The following is a 24113-nucleotide window of genomic DNA, read 5'->3' on the forward strand; positions in this document are numbered from 1 at the left end:
TCAACCCTGAATATTCATTGGAAGTACAGATGCTGAAGCTGAAGCTCCAATACTTTGACCACCTGATGTGAACAGCCGATTCATTGGAAAAGACCCTGCTGCTGGGAAAGACAGAAGGCGGGAGAAGAAGGGGACAGCAGATGATGAGATGGTTGGATGGCATCACTGACTCAGTGGACATGAGTTTGAGCAAACTCTGGGAGATGGTGAAGGACAGAGAAGCCTGATGTGCTGCTGTCCACGGGGTCTCAAAGAGATGGACACGACTGGGCAACTAAACAGCAAAAAAGCAAAGTGAAGACTAGGTCTGAAACCCGGGTTTGCAGAATAAATGAATGAGTGAGTGGATTCCACAGTCACACCCTCTCCAGGAACAGCTGTCGGGAGGGATCAGCTCCCAGGTGCCAGTTTCCGCCCATCAGACTGACTTCAGGAGAAACAGTGACCTCCTGTCCTGCCTCACCCCCGCCCGACAACTCTCAACACCACCCCACAGGCAAACACGCACTGCTGGAGTCCAACTGAGGAATAAAATTCACTTTTACTACCAATTAGAAACTTACCATTCTCATGGACTGGAGAAAAAATAAATTCTTCAAATACACACTTATGGTTACATAGACTTGGCTTCACCAGAGCTCTAAACACAGCAATGCACATGCCTCCCCCGACCCAAAGTCAAATGCTTTCCAGTAGAATTGCCTGGCGAGTTCATCTTTAAGTGTTAGGAAGGGGAGAGGTAGGCAGCCATTCTTTTATTTTTATTTTAATTTTTAAATTGGAGGATAATTGCTTTACAATATCGTGTTGGTTTCTGTCATACATCAACATGAATCAGCCATAGGTAAATGTATATACCCTCCTTCTAGAAACTACTTCTCACCTCCCACCCCATTCCACCACTGTTCTTCTAACACTCTGTCAGTTACAGCCATGAGGGGCAGGCCCTGGGATTGAGTTTTAATCAGAGCTAGAGGTGGATTAACTCCTTCAGATCCTGAAAGGTCACTGTTTAATTTCTTGACACAATAAATAGCTTGAAAGGTATCTTTGTGGCCTAAAAGATTTCACATGACTCTGGGATGATGCATGGGCAGTTTATCTACCAGGGACGAGCCACACCGTGGCCTGCAAGGTGGAAATTTAACAGAGAATCAGCCTCGTTCTGTGGACAGGAGGTGTTGGTCTCAACCCTGAACTATCTTAGCTGTTTTTAAGTCAAGACACCAGTGCTTAGCGCAGCCATGAAGCTCCCGTGTCCACCCGAGCATCAGGGCACCATGAAACACCTGCACCTTTGGGGGCCTGTCCCTCCCATCTGTACCCGACATGGTGTCAAGGAAAATCTTGACTATTCTATCAATATTTATACTTGCACAGAGTTTTCCCAGTAAGAGAGTCAGTTCCAGCCAACAGGATATAATTTGTGAAGACATCACATGACTATTTCAACTCATAAAGGGCCACGTGCAGCCTGTCCTGGAGTGATATCCAATCATTCCTCAGAAGGGATCGATTTTAATTGAAAAAATACATTTTAGAGTTTTTTTTTCCTACAAATACATATCCTCTTGTCCTTGAGAGGGTGGACATGAGCAAAAAGGATTCTGCTTAAAACAGCAAAACAAAGAGTAATAAACAGTCACTCCAATTCTGAGTTTGCCAGCATCCTATTCGGGGCTTTTAAGAGAGCAGCATGAGGGGCTGAGGGCTTTCAGTAACCACTGAATGGGTTGTTTGCTCTGCACTGGGACCGCAAATGTGTTACATGGCACGAGCCACTTACCGACAGTATGTTTTTCATCGTGATCACGAAGACATTGTAAGCGATCAGCCAGTCCCAGTAGCGCAGGATGCTCTTGATGGGTTTCAGCAGCAAGTCGCCCCCGAAGAGCAGGAAGTAGAAGCAGGCCACCAGGTAGCCCATGCAAAAGATGCTGATGCGGGTCGTCCCGGTGATGAAGATGATAGTGAGCACGAACCAGAAGAGGTAGCTGAAGATGACCACCTTGGACATGTCCAGGTACGACCTGGACAGCAAAACCAAGAGACAACACAGACTGCAGCACAGACCAAGTCGGGAGAGTCTAGTCGAGGAAGGGAACGTGTTCACACATCCTCCTCCTGACTTGGCCTGGAGGCACAGGCTAGACAGGGCGCTCTGATTGCCAGCTGGTCCATGTGCAATCCTCATCCAGTTAATGATGGACAGAGCAGTACTTTGTGAAAACGCCATGTGCACTTTTATTATCATCAAACTGGGGTCAAACTTCCCACAAGCAGCAATGCTCTCTGCCTAGTACCTGAAGAGTCAGAAACGACTGAGTGACTACCACTTTCACTTTTTTACACATCGACATGGAGCTCACAGGCTCTGTCAGCATTCTCCCTGCACCTTCCTGGGCTGAGCCAAGGCCCCTTCTGTGGGACCACTCCTCACTCTGCAGACAGGCAGATGCTCGGGCCCCATCATCCCCCAGTGGTGGAGCTCCGGGAGCTTCCCCAGCTGGGTATCGGCGGACAGACGTCGTGCCTACAAGCCATGACCCATCTGGATTCATTTGCTCAGAGTCTCTAGGCTATGGAGGCTTTGCTTTGGTTGTTTTTCTTCCCAAGTTTGGGGAGAAGCACAGAAGCACCAATTGTGCATCAGATACCTGATAACTGAGTTGTTATTTTGTGGGAGTTCTTAAGTCATCTCTGATAAAATACATGCTACATTGTTTTCAGCGTGGTTAGGGAGTAAATGGTCCCCAGAAGAATGCTGGTGATGGACAGGGTGATGGAGATGGTGATGCACAGGGAACCCTGGTGTGCTGAAGTCCACTGGGGTTGCAAAGAGTCGGACATGACTGAGCAACTGAACTGAACTGAGAAGAACACTGTCACAGACGTGGACTTTTGGACTATACTCTTCTTAGACTAAAATACTCAACACTTCTGAAGAGTTCCATGATTTTTCTTTAAACTATATTTCACTCATCCTTGATGTCACACACACTGGAGAGTGCATAAGATGTGGGTGTTTCTCAGCATTCCACGGTCACACAGGTAACGTCAGGGATTCAGTCCTGCTGTGGGATCTGAACGCCTACAGTCCTCCCAATGTGTGTGACTTAAAGTCGGCGGAACTAGGCTGCTGGCATGTTTGAGTGTGAGTGTGTGTGTGCTTATGCACACGTGTTTGTGCATCATGTGCCTTCCATCCATTTCCCTTCCCTGCCTGCAGCTGTGAATCCTCCTGAGGGAGCCCCGGCCCTCACTCTTCAGCCTGACCTGCTTTGGGTTCAGAAATCATAAAACCAAGCCTGTGGGAACAACATGGCAACACCAGGAGGACCTCCAGGGCTCCTGGGAGCTCTTGAGGCCCTGGCTGTCCTGGGGTTCAGGGGCATCTGTTCCCCGGAACTGCCCTGAGCATGTCCATGGAGGATGGAGGATAACAAGAAGGTTTGGCCTCCAGCCGTCTGGCCCCAGGATTCTTGGCTTCATGGTGTAATCAGCGGGTCAGCGCCAAGGAAAGGTAGGGGAGCTGGAGGCATGGGCTTGGGGGTCACACCTTCCCAGGGGCTGCCCGTGGGCAGCCATGTTACCTGCAGTGGATGAAGTCGGGCACGGGATTGTGCTGGCTGAATGAGGCCGCATCCAGGTTCATGCAGATCTCCACGTTGTCGCCCGCCACAATCCGTACAGCAGCCTTATTCTCGTCCTCAAAGATCTGCCGTTGCAGTGAGGCACACAGGAGTAGCATGAAATCATCTAGCGGAACAGAAGCATCTGTGGTCTGGCCTCATCCTTCCAGCTACCCTTTCCAGTTTGTAGGTCTATGTCTGCGGTGGCAGCAAGAAGCAATCGCTTTCCCCAGGATCAGGCCCGCCCCCCGCAGCCTCTCTCCTAGAAGGTAGGTGCATACAGGTATGTGGGGCTGGATAGTGGGGGTGTGTGGCAGAAGATAAAATTACTAAAGTGAAAAAAGTGTTTGGAATGCTAACATGGTATTAACTCTGTAGACAAAACAGAGCCGGCAGGAGCCGCTAGTGGCTGGTGATGGTGATGTGTGTAAGCCAGCCTGTCTGGACTGTATGTGCAGGGGAGTGTTGGGGGGGTTGCAGGAGTGCACCACCATGGGAAAGATGAGCAGGCGGGACCCCAGCACCCCACTTACACACAAGGAACACAGGGTTGGGTCGAACGATGAAGTCAGGGAAGTACAGCCACTTGACGACGTTGTCATTGAAGCTGGCGCCCTTGAACCTCCAAGGGTAGTCTGCGGGGTGTGAGGTGGGAGGAGCCGGTCAGGGAGCCCCTCATGCTGTTGAGCTCCTGCCTCCCGGTGCCAGTGGTTGGGGGGACTCACCTCGACAGGGGGCAGGGGGGATGCCGATGCAGATGAAATACTGGAAGGTGATGATGCAAGCCAGGAAGCAGCAGTACTTGGGCCAGATCTCGGCGATGGCCTTCCTCCTGCGCCGGTACAGGACGGCAATCAGCCAGCAGGCGTGAATCATGGCGTAGAAGTCCATGCGCTGGCCGATCACATTAACTGACATGAGGAAACAGGTCTGCGTGAGGATGAAAGAGGCAGAAAGTCGGCTTTACAGGGAAGGGGAGTGGCATTGGCGGGCAGCCCCCAGGGGCGGTGGAGACCCGTGTTCCTGGGCCCAGACCCTGGATGAGTTCTTCACCTGCTCTGCCTCTGTAGTGTGTTTTCATCATGAAGACAGGAGGCTGACCAGGTGGCCATCATTAAGAATCACTCTTCCAAGTACTGAAGGCAGGCCTCCCACACTATTCAGGTCAAAACAGTGTGCTCTGGCTGAGGTCATACATTCAGAAGGCACTAAACAGACACCCAGGCATCTGTAAGACTGGGCGTCCTGAGAAGCCATGTCCACGGCTGCAGAGCAGGGGACAGACACCGAGTCCTGGAAACTCTCCACCGGGCCAGGGGACCCTGCCATGGAAGCTTCCCCCACCCCATCAGATCCCAAGGAGACGGAAATCAGGGCATGAGACATGCCACAAAGCCCTAGTGGCCACCTGGCTGAAAGCAGCTGCTGGAATTTTCAGAGAAAAGAGAACAGGTCAGCAAGGAAACTCACCTCCAGACCAAACTTGTAGAAGAAGTAATTGATGAAATACTTGGCACAGTTAACAAGTCCATCATCCAGCTGGAGTCTTGTGATGTTGTGGAAGATGGTTTTAGAAACGGGGGTTGAGAGGTTGTTTCGACCACGGTAGTACTCCTGATGGCGGTAGATGGTGACCTCGAAGGCCAGGATAGCCAGCATCAGCAGGTTGTTCTAGAAAACAAGGAAAATACACATGATGCCACCTGGTCATTTACAGTCTCCTCAAAAAGCCATCTCATTTCACCGTGGGTGTCTAAAGGGACAGTGTGTGATCAGATTCCACATCCATGAAACAGTCTTGTCTTTAATGCTCATCTTCCCTGTTTTGTGGGAACAAGGGTGGAGTTATCTCCAGTTTGCAAATCAGGTTAATTTTCATGATAACAGGATTTAGAACCTCTACACCAATGACTGGCGATGGTTACGCCAGCTCCAGAAAAAGTACCACCGAACCAGACAGCTGGGTCCACTCAGAAGGGTCGTCCAGCTTTCTTTGCAACTAAATGTGAGAAACCCTTATACAGCATCCTGCAGGGACCCCGGGAAACAGAGTGAGCTGCAGACTGGAGCTCAACTTAGCAAGTTTTTGAACACAATATCTCTGAAAGCTGGCTAGAGAGAGCAGTAGAGTAAAAAATATGCTAATCATACTACAAAATAATAATATAAAATAGGTAACATTTATGTGCCAGCCACTATTCTAATCACCCCTTTCAAATATGAGTTGGTTTTATCCTTGTAACAGCTCTTAATAGTAGACATCATTTGTATGTTACAAACAATATTGTTCACATGAGAAAACACCAGGAAGCTACACCAAGAAAGAGGAGATGCTTAGTACACTTTCAGATTCCAGGAGTTGAGTACAAAGGCTTTAATTACATCATCAGCGTAATCCATCAAAATAAAATGTTCAAACTATCCATCACAGTAACGTGTGAATAATCTGAACTATATTGCTTTCCTTATGTTTGTTACAACTATTTGCAATCAGAATTCATTTTTCAAAGACACACTCTTTATATGTGGCTACTTCTAAGCATAATAGATGCCATTGATTAAAAGCTGTAGAATTTAGACAGCAAACATTTCTTGTCATGCTACACTTACTGCTCAGAAATAATTACCACCATTTGTTGTAATTTACTCAATATTTTTTCTTTGTGCCTACAAGACATCATTCTATGTATCCTGTTTTGAAGTTTGCTTTTTTTTTTCAACATTACAATAAATTTTGGATATCTTTCAGTGTCTGATAATATTATAAATCTGCCTTTGAGTGGTTTTGTAACATTCCAGTGAATATATTTGTCATACTCTATTCAAAGAATCTCAAATTACTCAGTTGATTTCTTTTCAGCACAATTCAATACTGATTTTAATACTCAGTCGTATGTTTTGAAGGTGACTGCAAACCCCGCGTAAGAGGATGAGGCTGTTCTCAAAGGTGAGGTGAGTGGTCTCCAGGGAAGGGGCTGCAGACATGAACTTGGCAGAGGCAGTGCTAAGGATGAGGAAGCCTTACCCTCAGGTAGACAAGTAGAGGAGACGACTTCCTGAGGCCCACCCATTCTGTGGGGTCAATGGGTGCGCTGTAGAGCAGAGACTTGTTCAGCTGGTGCAGGGGGATGTTCGTCTGGTTTTCATTTGGCTGAAAAGAAAAGAGAAAGGATTAAGAGATGGCCCCGCAGTCAGGAGAGTTCAGACTAGCCTCCCTTGAGTTCGAGCAAAGGGACATAGGGGTGGGGAGGGAGGACCCACTTCAGGGGGAATCAGCATCAGGAGAGATGGGGCCAGGACACCTCTGACTCACTGAGCCAATGAAGGCCTGACGGCGAGGGCTGGGGGACTTGGGTCCCCCAAGGTGTGCCTCCCTTCCCTGAAGGCCAGGCAAGGAGACCCTCAGTCTCCGAGGCTCACCAACGAACAGTTCACAGAGAAGTTCTCAGGCTTGATGGTCTGCAGCTGGTACAGCATCTTACAGACAATGATCACACATGTCCAGACGGTGCAGACACTGGAGGCCAGACGGCGGAGCTTAGCATACGGCAGAGCAAAAGCCCAGGAAATCAGAAACACGTAGTTGAACAGAGACACCTGAGAACACAAAATTGGAAATGGGAACAAAAATATGTCACATGGCACAATATCTAAAAACCTAGATGTTTTTAGGCAACTTGACTGATTCAGTTCCTCTGAGCTGAGCAAAGGCTGGCTGGGCTCCTCATATGTACGAGAAATGGTTGTGGGTGTTAAGATATACAGCTAGTAAGCAGACAGGTGTACAACCAGGTGATGTTAAGTAATGTTGCAGTTGAAACTACAGAGGTGAACAGGCTTCTGGGAGAACACCCAGGGGGTCCTCGGCCCAACCTGGAACTTCAGGAACCTCTCCTGGGAGAGAACACGCCTGAGCGGTGCCCTCAAGCTGTGCGGAATTCAGACATATCCACGCTGGGTGGGCACATCGCGCACAGCCACATCCGTGAGTCAGCGTCCATCTCTGACCCACCCGCGCTCAGCGTGGGGACCTTAAGTCTAAGCGGCCCGAGGCTCCAGCTGGAGCAGATGCCTGGCTGGGTCTGGCCTAAAGACGGAACAGCATCACTTGCCTCCTTCACGGACACCCAGATGATGTAGGAGGACACAATCTTGACGATGTGCAGCTCCAGGATCCACCACAGGAATGTCTGCAGCTGGTGGAAGCCCTCCAGGAATCGCAGCAGCAGCACCGTGAGGCGGTCGATCACCAAGTGCCACTTGTTCCTCAGATCTGCAAGGCAGGGTGTGCGACTGTGAGTGGAGGTCTGGACTGTACTGATGGGTCCCTTGTCCCTCTGATCTGCAAGGCAGGGCATGTGTGCAGCTATGAGTGGAGGCCTGGTGTGTACGGCTTGTTCCCCCAGTTTCTAGCTCACTGCCAGGGTCAAGTATATACTTGAGCATATATTGAGTATAGATTTTATTATATACTTATATAATGAGTATATGTTTGATTCACTTGGAGCAAGTCAGTGGTTGGTTTCCTCCACCTGTGAGCCAGCATCCGAGCAGCTCCTGGGCGGGCGGCTTACCTGACGTCTCCTCCTCCTCTTCATCCTCCTCGTCCTCATCCTCATCCTCGTCCTCGCTGTCCCTGCCAGGCTCACCCTTCTTGGCTTTTGCAGGGCATCCCCCTGGCATCTCCTCCCCAGGCCCAGCCAGCTGCTTGACCTCTGCCACCTCCAGGCTGGCAGTCAGCTTCATCATGGCAAGGTCTGGAAGGCTTCCCTCAGGGTGGGCCAGCCTGTCGGCAGAGAGCAGACAAATCAGGGAGGGAAGGGCACTGGGAGCTGAGAGTGAGGGGCATGTGGAGGAAGATGAACAAAATGGAAGTCACTACACAGCCTGGCATGTGGGCTTGTTAGCATCCGGTTGCTTTTTATTTTTTAAAGCTCTTTCTAAAAAATCAACTGTAAACTCAGGTTTGGTGAGCTCTTCCAATTCAGGTTCTAGTGATGAGTCAGTCATGAGAACTATCAACACCTAAACTTGACATTTTTTCCCGCAGGAGAAAATGGTCAGAGTTTAGGATGGAGAAGCATGAAATGGCATCGTGTAGACCAAGCATTTCATGGCTTCACAGGGGGACTTACTCATTGTGGTGGATTGGTAATTTTTTCTTGATGCTGCTCAAAGTAATGAAAATAGAAAGGGAAAAAAAAGGAGATGAGAACAGAAGAGTTATAAGGAGAGTCAGAGATCACACATCATGCTATAGTCATCTACTATCGCATTCCTGTATGCCGGGTGCAGGGGCCCTAACGCCATGTGCATTCCAGGATGGCGGCCACAGCGTGCTTTGACTGGGAGCCCTGAGCTGGGCAGCTGATCTGAGAATGGACGGTGCTGCAGTGGTGAAGGGCAGGACGCAGAGACTGCTGAGGCAAGTCAGGTCATGCTTTCTTAGAAACACAGCAAACCATCCCCTAGGAATCAAGTCATTCACAGTTTAAGGAGGGATTTTTTTTTTTTTTTAATTCTTAAATAACGTGTAATGTCAGTCAACTTTTGCATGGACCAATCTCATCCTGTGGCCATTTGAAGCGTATGCAGTGGATGCAAATGCTTCTGAGGGTAAGAAGCCTGTATCACACCCCATCCTCGGGCACCAGGTGAGCTGCGGGACCAGATCTCCTGAGGAGAGTGCGGGAGCCTGGCTGAGGGGGCTGCAGCCTTAGGGAGCTCAGCAGCTCTTGAGGGTCCAGCTTAGTTCACAGCGAATAGTAATGAGTATGATCTTGCTCCTCAGTTTTTAAAGAGTATATCTTTTTATTCATATTCAAATGAATGTTTGAAGGAATGTTTGTGGGCAATAAAGTAGACATTAGGTAGTCCTTCTCATTTGCAATAATTTATTCATTTCAGCCTGACTGTCACAAGACAGACACTTAATGATGTTATCATATCTGTAATACTGTGAGTTTTATCTGTAATATTATATCTGTGATATCTGTAATTGACTCTGAGACAATTTCATGTCTCTGGAATTTTACTTTTTTTTTAACAAAATGAAGAAGTTCTGCTAGATAAAAATCTAAGCTCATATGCAACTTGTTGGTTTTGCATTTAAAACACTTGTGATATTGGAGAACTGTGGTCAAGATTATGCATTGCCCTTGGACTTTCAGAGAGGTCCTCCTTCAAAAACAATTCCTTTTAGCGATGTCAAGCAGGTAGATCACAGAATGTCAGAAACGAATTGCTAATTTAGTGAACAAAGAATGTTCTGAGAAAGTGTGCTGACATGTACTTGCTTATTTTTTTTTCTTCTCTTCTGGATATATGCGTACATATAGCTGACTCACATTGTTGCACAGCAGAAAGTAACACAACACTGTAACACAACTATACTTCAAAATATAAATTAATTAATTAAATCGTATGATTGAAAAAAAATTCACCTTTCGGTTTGGCTTTGATAATCCACATTATAGCCAGATTTCCACAACATTATTTTCTACTTGTATGTACTTGCTCATTTTCTTAAGCTAGATAATTCATCTGAGAAAATCTGTGTACGTAAAATGCCTCTGGATGAAAGTATTTTCAATGCATGGTTGGAGTTTCTACTTTAAAAGAAACTATATGAATCCTTTCATCGTGCTTTCGTTTTTCTCATAGCATTTTTCTGGGACAATCCAGAACAATGTTAAAAGCATGCTCTTTGGAATCAAAAAGATTTAGATTCAAGCCTAAACAAGACATCTTACTAACAAGGGGAAGGGGCAAAGCTCCTTACTCTGTCTTTTATTTTTTAAAAATTTTATTGAAATATCTACTATGTGTTGATCTACTATGTGTTAATTATAACAATGGGATTCAGTTACACATGTACACAGGATCAGGTGTAATGGCCCTGGTTTGTGTATATGTAGGAGAACTAACATTGCTCCTGTTAAAATATTCCAAATCAGTCTGTTTACAAATGCAGTTGGAACTTCCTGCAATTTTTCACACCATCAGAATTTTATCAGTCAGCCACTGTCCTTAACACAGCCCTACCTCACATCTTATAAGGTCAAGTCTAAATTGTGATTGACCCAGAAGTTGGTTATAGGTATGTCCCCTCTTTCATTGGAACTCCCATTTACAAACACAGTATTCTCCTTATTAAACAGCACTGAGCATACAAAAATAAATTTGGGGAGAAAGAAAGCTTATTTACTCAAGAAAAGGTTCACCGTATCATTCTAATCAAGAGAAGTCCCTTCAAAACTGGACACACTTCACATGCAGCCTTTCCGAAGCACACTGTGCAGGGAGAGAGGGTTTGTTAGGGCGAGTGCTCCCTGGGGCACAGCTCTGACTTTTCTTAAAATGTAGGCATTCAGACAAAAATGAAAATTCACTGGAAAGAAGACTGAGCTAATGGTGGAATGCTTCAAGTTTTTAATCATTTTAGATGACTGCATCTAGGTCTGAGAACTCCTGAGTCAGTTCAGGGTTGATGGGCATATGTTTTTCCTCAAGAGGAATGCAGGGAGCCAACTCTACCATCAGCATCCTTGGCACATTGGTTCTAGGACCCCTACGGACACCAATACCTACGGATGCACAAGTCCCTTGTATAAGATGCTATAGTATTTGCTTGTAACCTGTGCACACCCTCCTGTATATTTTAAATGATCTCTAGATGGCTTGTAATACCTAATACTATTTGAATGCCATGGAAATAGTAACTCGCACACAGCAAATTCAAGTTTGCTTTGGGGGAACTTTCTGGATTTTTATGAAAAAATGTTTTTGGTTGAATCCATGGATGCAGAAACCACAGATATGGAGGGCTGAGTGTATCAGTTGTCACAGCCCAACACACCACTTCTGCCCCTTGGGCACCCCAGCCACCTCCTCTTAAAGCACATGGTCAAGACTTTATCAGAAACACAGAGGGAGAGAGAGACAGATATAGTGTGGTTCTTTATGTTAGGAGGGATAAGACTGATATGGCTGCTCAAGATTTATGCTTCAAGTCTGGAGCTTACTTCTCTAGCTGGCAGCTAAAAACTTGAGGTTGACATTTCTCTCTCAGGTTGCCCCCAAAACCAGCCCCAAAGGGGGCCCACCCGACCTCATTGCTCTTCCATAGAGATCTCCACAGAGATGCACTAAGTTTTTACACCTCTTTCTAGACGTTCTGCCTCCTCGGGTCTGCTACTTGGTTATCAGCCTCAGCATTCCTCTTAAGAGGAAAGACAGTGGAGTAGAAAACCTACAAATCTTTCCAAGAGTTATTTTGTTAAGTGGATTTATTGCAAAATACATGCTTCTACTACCTAAATTACTGACTTGATTACTTAAGACGTGAAGTTATGGGAGTGGATATTTTAATTCTCTCAATAAAGTAAGAAGAGCTTTGGTGGATTAGACCTGAAGACTCTTCTCTTTTGGGCACTTGAGGATAACTCCACACACAGCAGGTGTCAGAGCTCACCCTTTGTTACCTGTGGTTATGAGCATGTGTTATCTCCCTGCCTGGGTGATGAGCATCTAAGGCACGCTGCCCAACTTGGCTTTTTTTTTTTTTTTTTTTGGCAGAAGGCAAATATATTGTGAAATCTGTCATGTAAAATACCATCCTTCTATATGATGCTCTTTTAAGTAGATATATACTTGAAGAAATTGGTATTTTAATTTTCTCTTAACCATAGATTGTTGTTGATATTCATTCAGGAATACCCACTAGTGGTTAAACTCCCACAGTAGGTGAGATGTTGGCCCTGCGGTGGATTGTACAAGGGACCCAGGGCCTGAGGGGCGGAGGTGGTGGGTAGGGGAGATAAGACAGGCAGGCAGATGGGGCTGAAGGCCAGTGTCAGGAGGCGGCAGCAAAGAGAAAGTGCTCCAGGAACTCAGAGGAAGAGCCGGTACGCTCAGCAGGGACTCGGCAGAGATGGGTGGTTTGTGGAGCAGCTGGTTCTTGAGCTGAGCTCTTGATTACGTGTTCAGGAGGGACATGGGCTTGCAGGCAAGCCCAGGACTAATTCTACCAAAGGGTGACCAATGCCGAGTGCCAGCTGAAGACCCTCGGCCACCTCTCAGTCCACTCAGCAGCACCATTCAGTCCAAACACCGAATGGTTGGGTTTGCAAAAGACATCCATAGCGTACCTGGAGGCCATGTCCACTGTCTGATGATGTCAGTTTCATTTACAAGCTAATAAAGTGCTTAACACCCCCAGAGACCATTTAAAATAGGAGCCAAGAGAGAAAACGTTGAAGTACCCACCTATTTATTATCAGATACACACGCCCATTGACCTTGGCATGGCTACGCAGGAAGCACAAGGCGGCAGCGGGGAGACAGTCGGAGAGAGAAAGAGGAGAGTGTTAGCCAGAGAGAAGGAGCTGACTGTGTCCTGCAAGCTCTGCATCACCGGGTGTGTCAACAACACCTTTCATGCACCGCAGTGTCCAGACAGCGAGGCTCGGCAGCACCGTGAAGTCAGACAAGAGTCAGGTTTGAAACACTTGACAGCAACAGCCTCTTCCTCCCTCCCTCCCCCAAAGAATCACACATCTGGTCAGAGACCTGTAAAGGTTTAAATGTCCAGAGTGCACTTATCAAATAAAATACCACATAAAATATTAATTCTTGGTCCTTCTCCAGAATTAAAAAACATGAAATCCTTTGAGTATCTGTATTCAAGATACTGTTTTCTGAGGTTTTTCTAAAGTTAAAATTTTAAAAAGTCATTCTATTTCTGTACGTGTCATAGTACCTTCTAAAACAAATTATTATGACCCAGCAATCCCACTTGCTGGTCATATACACCGAGGAAACCAGAACTGAAAGAGACATGTGTACCCCAATGTTCATCGCAGCACTGTTTATAATAGCCAGGACATGGAAGCAACCTAGATGTCCATCAGCAGATGAATGGATAAGAAAGCTGTGGTACATATACACAATGGAGTATTACTCAGCCATTAAAAAGAATACATTTGAATCAGTTCTAATGAGGTGGATGAAACTGGAGCCTATTATACAGAGTGAAGTAATCCAGAAAGAAAAACACCAATACAGTATACTAACGCATATATATGGAATTTAGAAAGAACGATAACCCTGTATGCAAGACAACAAAAGAGACACAGATGTATAGAACAGTCTTTTGGACTCTGTGGGAGAGGGAGAGGGTGGGATGATACGGGAGAATGGCATTGAAACATGTATAATATCGTATGTGGAAAGGATTGCCAGTCCAGGTTCGATGCGTGATACAGGATGCTTGGCTGGTGCACTGGGATGACCCAGAGGGATGGTACGGGGAGGGAGGTGGGAGGGGGGTTCAGGATGGGGAACACGTTTATACCCGTGGCGGATTCATGTTGATGTATGGCAAAACCAATATAATATTGTAAAGTAATTAGCCTCCAATTAAAATAAATAAATTTATATTTAAAAAAACAAATTATTGACACGTGGCAGTCACAGATATTTAAATAAGGAATGGACATTCAGTATCTTACTATTAAGTGTTTATTACATAATAATTATGTTGTAATTATGTTATAGTGTCTATTTTATCAATATATAAGGGAAATGATATTCCTGACAATGTCTACCTAGAAATAATAATAATTTCTCATAAGATTTGTCATAAAATTTTTCATAATGCTAACTATAAATTCTAGAAGGCTCAACATGATGAATTCTGCTTCAGACACAAATGACACTTGCCTACAGGGCAGACACAAACCACACAAACAACAGACAAAACAGGCAAAGGATAGCTGGCTGTTCATAGAAACAACAGGACCAGAATCAATATAAGGGATAAAATGCACTGATCATTCCCAATTTGGGATTTTTTTTTTTTTTTTTTTTTGGTGTAGCATCTACTAAGGGGGAAAGAACAGAGAAGGCAAGGCATGACAGTCAATCCAATTCTGAAAAGACCTCTTTCTTCATCATTTTGACTTACTAGGGTCCTAGGGACTAAAAATCACTAGTAAGGAAAACATTACAATGGAAAAGAGTTGTGAAAAAGATGGGATACATGCCCCATGCTCCAGGTAGAAATTTGGGGACTTTTATATGAAACTCCTGCATGAAATCCCTAAAAACCAAACTTGGATGAGTCCTTTGAACTCTTCTTTTCACAGAACCAAAAAATGAAATCCCATGACCCGAAACCATGCATACTGCTGACATTACTCATTCTTGCCTCGCCGTTTCCATTCTCTTGGAAAAGTAACAGTTCAGGGGGTGCTGAGCCTTGGCCAGAGGAGGGCCAGCCATGGCCTCAGACTGACCAGACCACAGGGCCTCCATCCTGTCCAGACACGTGACGGGGTTACGGGCTGGCTGGACAGTAGAGGAAAACAGAAGGACGCCTCTTGATAGGAGGCTGCTATCCTTTCTCAGAAGCCACATAATTAAATCACGTTCACGTACTTAAGGAAACCCTGTTCAACACATTCAGTTTTCCATAATTCCACCAGTCAATCTTAAGGGAAATCAACCTTGAATATTCATTGGAAGGACTGCTGAAGCTCCAAGACTTTGGCCACCTGATGTGAAGAGCTGACTCATTGGAAAAGACCCTGATGCTGGGAAAGATTGAGGGTAGGAGGAGAAGGGGGTGACAGAGGATGAGATGATTGGATGGCATCATTTCAATGCACCTGAGTTGAGCAAACTCTGGGAGAAAGTGAAGGAAGGAAGCCTGGCATGCTGCAGTCCATGGGGGCGCAAACAGTCGGACATGACTGGGCAACTGAAGAACAACCACCCCCTAGCACAGCAGAATGTTCACAGTCTGATGTTTCATGAGCTGTGCCTGATGAATTGCTGCTTCATCTTCTTTCCATGGACTCACTGTTTCCCTTGAGAAGGGGATCAGGAATTTTCACCTGTGGTGTCTGTGTTCCTCTAAAGGCAGCACTTTGCTCCCTCATCTAGGCAACAAGGTTTTCCAGAAGCTGAATCACAGCCTATTATGTGAAGCAGAGAGGAAAATCTGTATCAAGGCTCATTAGGCAAATGCCTGTAATGTTCCTGAGATGGAGCAGGCCTATGGATGTGTACTGACTGACTGTGGCTCCACACACATGGCCAGGGTGAGACAGATCCCATCAGCTACTTGGAAACACTTTGTATTAGTATTTATTGATGGAAGACAGCAACAGTGAACTGCTGGCAGAAAACACTGCCCTCACTCTTTCCTTAAATGTTACTCTGGTTACTCACAGATGGCAGAACCTTTCAGCTGAGGTCCTTCCTTCCCAAAACGGGAGAATTCTGTACTACGCTTTCACTTATAGAGACTTCCTTACTACCTGTCAGTGCAACAGAAAACTCACCCTCTGAATTTAGCCAGATTCTGTAAACGTTCTAAAAACACCCCACCACCCCAGATACAAAAGACATATTGCCACTGCAAAGGAACCTCAGTCTGCACAGGTCTTCTGGACCAACTCACATGCCTGTCAAGATCACCCATGAAATGTAATAAATCACTACCTGCGTGCATGCTAAGTTGATCAGTCATGTCCGACTCTTTGCGACCCCATGGACTGTAGCCCACCAGGCTCCTCTGTCCATGGGATTCTCCAGGCAAGGATACTGTAGTGGGGTCCCATTTCCTACTCCAGGGAATCTTCCTGACCCAGGGATCAGACTTCTGTCTCTACCACAAGCACCATGTAGGAAACCCAAAGCACTACCTACTGTTTCATAAAGTGTGATCAAATACTCCACATTTTTTCCCACTCAGAGGCTGACTGTCATGGCAAGTACAGGTTGAGATTCTCAGTGAGAGGACGGGAGGGTCTGGCTGAGCTTGCATGCACTCACCTATAGACAGCGCTGTCCTCCTTGCTGGGGATGGACTTCAGGTCGGTGAGCTCCAGGAATCGGTCATGGAAGTAGTGCAGGTGCAGAATGCAGACCAGGAGGAAGGAGGTAGGGATGAAGATGCGCGTGAACAGCTCGGCCACCGTGAACTGCTTCAGGCCAAGGTCCTCCAGCCTGTGAAACAGGGCGGTTTCCCCAGTGGGCTCTTGCACCCAAATGTCCACCGGAATTCGGCTATTTCTCGGTGATTTCATACTGAACATTTTCAAGACAGAAGTCTCCATTTCCCCATGTTCCTGAAGCAGCTAAGCTGTTCTCGCCCCCTCCCCACCCGGCTCTTCCCTGGCACAACCGTCCACCTCGTGCAAAATGCCTAATTCAGGACATCCCCTCCCCCAACACACTTTCCTGTCTCCACCATCCACATCCCTTCACCCTCATCTCCTGAATCTGTGCTCTTGTTTCCTCTCTAGTGCCTCCTATTCTAGGTGAGGCCGCCATCCTCGATCACAGGACCTCCCCCACCACCACTGCTGGCCGACCACTTGGCTGTGTCTATTCTTGCCCCCACACATCACTGCTTTCTCTGCCAGTCAAGGGTGCTTTAAAGACCTGATGTTTCACCGAGAATGAGACACAAACCATCATCACCTAGGATCCCTGCACCTCCAGGCGCCTGGCTGACCTCCACCCTCCCTGCAGGTGAGCCTTCCTGCTGTTCAGCACACTCACCAAACCCTGTCCTGCCACAGGCCCTTTGCATTTGCTGTTCTGTTTTCCTGAATCTCCTTCCACCTCTCAGCTCCCAACCCAGTTTTCTAAAGACAAGCTCCTTCTTATTCTTCAAGAGTTTAAATGACATCTCCTGGGACTTCCCTGGTGGTCCAGTGGTTAAGACTCGGCACTTTTACTGCTGAGGGCATAGGAAATCCGTGCGGGTCAGGGAACTAAGAATCCACATGCCAAGTGGTGCAGCCAAAAAATTAAAAATGACACCTCCTCAGGGAAGCCTGCCTGAACCACTCCATCTCTAACTACTGTGTCCCCATTGTTCACTACCTCGGCTTGTTTTCGTTTCCTTCACAGATGTGTCAGTTTGTAATTTATTTCACATAAAGTAGTTTTTTTGGTTTGTCTCCTGTCCTAGAATGTAAACTCCACTGGACTCAGACTCCCTCTGGCTTCCACGTGATATTCAGGTGCACAAGAGTGTCTGGCTCAGGCAAGGTGCTCAGCTCTATGTTTCCTCCTCTGGACACCTGGCTCTATGCCCAGTCCTGGTTCGATTTCCAAAGGAATTTAGGAAGTTTAGAGGAGCAGAGTAGAAAAGGCTAGAGTCCTGTCTATTTTGTGCATGAGAAAGAGCTCATCACTGCTAGTTTCCATGCCAACCACTCCTTGAGAGTCCCTTGGACAGCAAGGGGATAAACCAGTCAATACTAAAGGAAATCATCCCTGAATATTCATGGAAAGAACTGACGCTGAAGCTGAAGCTTCAAGTCTTTGGCCACCTGATGGGAAGCCCCAGCTCACTGGAAAAGACCTTGAGGCTGGGAAAGATTGAGGGCAGGAGGAGAAGGGGATGAGAGAGGATGAGATGGTTGGATGGCATCACCGATTCAATGGGCATGAGTTTGAGAAAATTCTGGGAGATGGTGAAGGACAGGGAAGCCTGGTGTGCTGCAGTCCAGGGGGGGTTGCAAAGAGTCAGACACAACTGAGCAACTGAACAACAACTCCTTAGAATCTCAGCACTGGCTCCATCAGGGAGGGAGGCTGATGCTCTGTGTTACAAGCCTCTGGTTAGGAAGGGAGACCACATGTCTGTGAGGAGCCAGGCAGGTGAGCTTCATATGAAACACCAGAAAAAGCCATTTCATTAACAAGGGGCTGAGAATTTACTGTCCAGTCAATTCTTACTGAGTACCTATTATGTGTCAGAAGCTCAGGCCTAGGTTATGAGAAGCCCAAAAAACCAAGACCAATGAGTTCTGTTCTGGAGGAACTCACAGCCAGTGATGACGTCAGGTTTTACTAAAACTTCCTTCCTGGCAAGGTGTTTGGAACAACACGCCCTCGTGATTTCACCCAGTGGGTCACTTTCCACCCTGCTCTCCAGCACAGTTACTTACTTTTCTTTTTTCAGTCCAGTCATGTTTTGCCACAAGCCTGGGAAGTTTTCAAACTGATATGTGTATATAAAGATAAGCACCAGCATTGTGTAGATAACCACCGACATCCAGAAGTACTTCAGAATCCTCCTCCACCATTCATAGTGCACCTGTGAGTCAGAGGGTGAACAACAAATCAGGAAAAATCATGTCGTGAAACACTCACAAAAATACCTGCTCCATTCAACAAAAACAGGTGATTCCATTCACACATGTCTGAAAGCAAAGTCAAGTTCATTTTCAGTTTTTGAGGCTGTGTTGCTCATAGAGTTGGGATAATGTAGATTGGAATCTGAGGACTTCCTTTGTGGCTCAGATGGTAAAGAACCTATCTGCCAATACAGGAGATGTGGGTTCGATCCCTGGATCAGGAAGATCCCCCGGAGAAGGAAATGGCAACCCACTCCAGTATTCTTGCCTGGAGAATCCCACAAAAAGAGGAGCATGGCAGCTACAGTCATTAGGGTCACAGTCAGACACAACTGAAGCAACTTGGCACGCACGCACGTTGTGTTAGTTTCAGGTGTATAGCAAAGTGATTCAGCTATAGGTATTATATATATAATATATATAGACAGATTCTTTTCGTTTATAGGTTATTACAAAGTCTGGGTATAGTTCCCTATGTTATTCTGTAGGTCTTTGTCTCTCTCTTTTATAGACAGCAGTGTATATACGTTAATCTCAAATTCCAATTTTATTCCTACTCCCACTTTCCCTTTAGGTTAATAAGTCTGTTCTCTATGTCTGTAGGTCTGTTTCTGTTTTGGAAATAAGTCAGTTTGTGCTGTATTTTAGATTCCACCTGTCAGTGAGGTCCTATGGTATTTGTCTTTCTCTGTCTGATTTACTTTACCCAGTATGATAATCTCTAGGTCCATCCATGTTGCTGCAAACAGCACTATTTCATTCTTTTTACAGTTAAGCAATAGTACATCATATAAATATACCACATCTTTATCCTTTCATCTGTACAAGACAAGGAAGCCACCCTAACCAATTTTCTTCATCGACCCCTTTACACAATGTGTTCGTGAGGTCACAGTAACTCAGAGCCTCGCCGAAGGAAGCTCAGGCACACCCCTGGACAGATGCAAGGATGGCAACCCGGGGGCCACAAGCACCCACCTGATACAGGGCCACACAGAAGAGGAAGAGTACCATGTAGATGATCTTGTACATCACGATTTTACCCTCGAAGCTGACGAAGAAGAACATCCCCCCGCAGACGTAGATCCAGTACTTGATGAACAGGGCCACCACCAGGTTCCCCAGCACCTTCATCACGTCCTGCTCGTCTGCCTCTTCTTCTTCCTCGTCCTCTCTCCGCTCCTGCTGCTCCTCCTTCGGCTCCTCTCCTTCCTCCTTCTCCTGAGCCTCGCTGTCTACCTGTACATCCTGTTCATCATCTTCAAGACAGAAGACCCTGCTGTTACGAGGAGCTGGTCCCTGGACCAGAACCACACACTCTTACCCATGTGAGGTGGGTGCCACACACTTTAGGCATTACCGTACGATTTAAAATAATTTTAGACAGTTCTAATACACAAGGTAGAATCTATAGAACTAATCATAGTTCACTTTCCTAACCTTCCTGAAACATAAAAGAAACACATTTTGTAATACTTTTATACAAGCTTTTCATAACACCTATTTCACTTGCATTGTCCAATAGCTATAATTACTGTAGGATCAAGAGAAATAAACAGTCAACAATGACACAAACTGAACTAACTCTGACAATTTCAGATTCTGACTGCAGTGTGCCTCTAGCAGTCTTTTATTGAATCTGGGTTATTGGTAATAATGTTAACCAGAAAGTATGATTTTATAGAATGAAAAAATTGAGTCAAAGCCAAATATAATTTAAATTGGGTTTCAGGACTAATTATAATTTAACTAAATTTAAAATAATTTTATGCATTGGAAGTAAAAGCTTATTTGGTCTTACTTTAAAATATGCTAACATATAGGACTCATCTTTGTGGTCCTAAGGTGACCTATCATTTGAATAACTTATTCAAATGACCAGATCCACAGAGTGAGGGGGAATGCACGTGGGGTGAGAGGTCAGAGTAACTGTTGATCTTAAATGAACTGTTCTTTGCCGGGAGCCAGTGTGAGGAATTCCACCCATGACAAGGTCATGCGGCAAGAGCTCTGATGGCAAGGCTAATCAGACCTCAGGTTTTCCCCCTGGAATTTCCTGAGCATCCACCCCCCCCCCCCCCAAAAAAAAATAAGAATCTGCCGGCCTTTGTGCTCTGCTTCTCCACTTTTCTGATATTCTCTGGAAAAAAGTCAATTCAGGGCTTTAGTCTTCTGCATTTGAAAGGGATGTTTCAGTTAACCCCTTCTGATTGCTCTCTAGCTTGCCTAACAGGTTCCCCAGACCTCTTACCGCCCGTGAATTGCTTACAGCCCCCCAACCGTGAGAGGCACAAAGCTTGAAAGCATCTCAAAGATACAGAGCATTTTCTAAAGAGTAAAAATTATATTGGTGGAGGGTTTTCACTGTTGACTCAATGACTGCTGCCAGGCCTCCATATTCTTTATCTTTTAGGCACCTGGAAGGATGTTACTCAATGTAAGCAGGATGTAGAAAAAGATACATAGTAGTTTTGATGTTAGCAACACTAGACTTTTGAGTTAATTGCTTCTCTTTTGCTGTAAATCACTGTACTTCCTCTACTTGTTATAAGTTGCTGTATCTTTGCTGTGTAAGAATGTAACTTTATTTAGTGCTTTCTGAGAGTGGCACCAGACCTTGGGAAGATCAACACAAATGTCTTCTGGTTGACAAACCCTTATCAGAAAAAAGGCTGTAAAATGTTAATTGGCCGTTTCGGCTGGAAGATGATGTAAATTACCTAAGACTTGTGTATACAATTAGGTATGCAGAGAGAAAAGCCTAGTTTTGATAAGAATCTGGACTGCTAACGCTGCATAACTTTGTGTTACCCATTGATCTCCATGTTTTATCAAAGGTATATAAGGCCTTCTAAACAACAGGAGCCGGAGCCAGTCGCTGGACTGGTTTCCCCCGTGTCTCTCTCTCTCTTCTTCTCTCTCTTTCCCTCCCTCTGCTCTTTACTTTAATTTCAGGCTGAATTTCCACCTGGGGCGCGGAGGCCCGCCAAGTCTACTTACTTGCCCTGGCTGTTAAGAGCCGGGCGAAAGGGAGCCTAAGGCGAGGCACCCTTAGATATTCAAGTGAGCACCGGTGGCTCAACGTAGATGGTGCAAATTCCTTGTCTGGAATTTTATTGGTCTTCCGCGTAAACCAAGCTATTCAGCCCTCTTCCTCCACTTAATCTTCCTACCACACTATAGTTTCTTAATCTAATCTTATATCAATAAATAAGTGTTTCTCACGCCAACGCCGTCCACCCTTCGAATTCCCTGGATCCACCGGGGCTGGACCCCGGCAGTTCTTTACATAAAGTAACTGGTGAATTTAATCACTGTGTTAACAGACATCCAAACTCAAATAGTCAAGATTCAAACCTTAAAGACTTTTGTTGCTGAAAAACAATGAATGTTTAGGTCTAAATGAGAAACTATAAGAAAAAGATGAGTTGGTTTTCTCCTCCTGACAGGGTTAATCTGAAGGTTACCGGCCCTGCCTCTGAGAACATTTACGGCTTCCTTTTCAGACAATGCTACACGCCTCACTAATGGTCTCCAAGCTGTTCTATGAGCATTAAATTTTATTGTATTTATTGGCACATTCACGCAGGTAGGGAGCAAGTGACTCTCATTTGACCCATGGAGTGGGGTCTAAAACTACAGAAGCTGTCATCAAAACATCATCTTCCTTTTTTTTTTTTGACTTTGTGGTACATTCGTTTTTGAAAAGGCAAGAGGATTTGAATTTGGGAGATCTGAGTCATTCTCTTGGTACTAACAATCAAGAAGCTGTGACCTTGGAGGACCCAGGGAATGCCCTGCACTGGGGATCACTTCTGTGTGTATCAAATGACCCAGGGTCTTTGCAGCTCCAGTGGACGCCCATGTGGGCAGGAATTCAGCCCTGGGACATGGTCATCTATCCGCTCATATCCACGCCTGGCCTCCTTCTGGTCTGGGGCAGAGCCTCCAGGGATGTCCTCTGGGGCCCTTCTTCCAGTCATACCGCACGCACTAATTACCTTTCTCTTCATTTTCCTGACTTCCGATTTTGACCTCAGACAGAAGAGCTTCCTTTTCTTGGAGAGCTTTCTGCTCTGTGAGGTGCTGTCTCAGCAGCAGCCAGAACGTGATGGTGAACAGAATCTGGAAGGAGACAATAGGGATGAGAGCATCACGCCTCTGAAGTGTAAGCATGTTCAACCACAACTATGCTTCCCTGCCCTTCAGAGGGAGCACGCTGCATAAGCCCATCCACTCAAGACCGTCAGGCACCCACTACATTGCATCTGAAAGTCGCCAGCTTTTAAATCTCCTTTCCTGAGGACGCGGGCGTGTGGTCCAGTGCCAGGGGTGCCTTCCTGCTTGGGACGCTCCAGGAAGAGGCACAGGACCACCTGTGCTGGAAACTGACGTGGACCAGGGGTCTCCTTCCTGCCTGGGACCTCAGCACAAGTAGAAGAGGAAGATGTATTTTTCTATGAGCCCCGTTACGTCTACAGTGTTCCTTATTTTGAAGAAATCCACAGAAATGGAGGAAAAAGAACATTTCATCCCAGCAAACAGAGTCCCTGAATCCTCCCATTCTTTTCTGGAAGCTGAAGGGGTGGTTTTTCTAAGTGCCCACATGTTTATATTAACGTTTTCTTGAGGGTAAGAGAAAAGAAAATAATGATTTCAAGGAGCATTGAATTCTTGGAACCTACTTTTGCACAGTCCTGCTTGGATATGACTGTTTTGATTACTGTTGTTTTGTCTGAATGCCCTGCCCTGTTTACCCCTGCCCACTTACCTTTGAGGCGAGCTCCCCCGGCTCCTTCTTTTCTAAGAAACCCGGGACCTTTTTAATCTCGGGGAGCTCGAAGCTCCATATGTACTGCAGTATGAGCAGCAGGTTTCCGTAGACGACCATGAAGGGGGAGCTGATCATGGCATACTTCCTCCGGTTGCGGATCATCCACAGGGTGCAGGACCAGATGAGCAGCACGAAGGTCAGCCAGCTGTGGTAGGTGATGCTCCAGGCCTCCAGGGGGGAAGGGCGAGAAAGCGGGGCGGTCAGTATATGGTACAGTCCCCACTCTGCTGAGTTAGACGTGGTCTACAAGGAAAAGTTCAGTGACATTCACACTAGTGGGGAGGATCATGGTGAAACTGCGGGGGAAATGTCCCAGCTGCATAGGGGACGAAGCAGGCAGCAAGGCTGCCCTGTGAGCCGACACTGCCCTCAACCTCCTGGGGCGAAGAGGGCCAAGCGAGGGTGGGGACGGCTTCACTCTGTGCCCTTTGCCCTTCAGCCCAGATGTCTTTCTTTTCACTGGATTTGCTGGATGAAATGCAACCC

The 24113-nt window shown here is 46.2% G+C and overlaps 1 protein-coding gene across 1 annotated transcript in view; it reads right to left on the reverse strand.

The window, feature by feature from the left end:
• The window catches only part of PIEZO2 (piezo type mechanosensitive ion channel component 2), a 251957-nt gene that overhangs the window by 47882 nt on the left and 179962 nt on the right, over window positions 1–24113 (reverse strand). Inside the window, exons 13-28 of the mRNA XM_052660420.1 lie at window positions 23565–23795; window positions 22795–22918; window positions 19772–20052; window positions 18605–18753; window positions 16473–16646; window positions 12900–12941; window positions 8768–8800; window positions 8207–8418; window positions 7745–7905; window positions 7053–7229; window positions 6658–6783; window positions 5103–5303; window positions 4358–4562; window positions 4166–4267; window positions 3594–3759; window positions 1787–2030 (exon numbers count right to left, since the gene is read on the reverse strand). Of these exons, the coding sequence (XP_052516380.1) occupies window positions 1787–2030; window positions 3594–3759; window positions 4166–4267; window positions 4358–4562; window positions 5103–5303; window positions 6658–6783; window positions 7053–7229; window positions 7745–7905; window positions 8207–8418; window positions 8768–8800; window positions 12900–12941; window positions 16473–16646; window positions 18605–18753; window positions 19772–20052; window positions 22795–22918; window positions 23565–23795 (2628 nt within the window). The remainder of the gene's footprint in view (window positions 1–1786; window positions 2031–3593; window positions 3760–4165; window positions 4268–4357; window positions 4563–5102; window positions 5304–6657; window positions 6784–7052; window positions 7230–7744; window positions 7906–8206; window positions 8419–8767; window positions 8801–12899; window positions 12942–16472; window positions 16647–18604; window positions 18754–19771; window positions 20053–22794; window positions 22919–23564; window positions 23796–24113) is intronic.

The sequence above is a fragment of the Budorcas taxicolor genome, chromosome 22 (genome assembly GCF_023091745.1).
Source record: "Budorcas taxicolor isolate Tak-1 chromosome 22, Takin1.1, whole genome shotgun sequence".
In the NCBI taxonomy this organism is placed as follows: Eukaryota; Metazoa; Chordata; class Mammalia; order Artiodactyla; family Bovidae; genus Budorcas; species Budorcas taxicolor.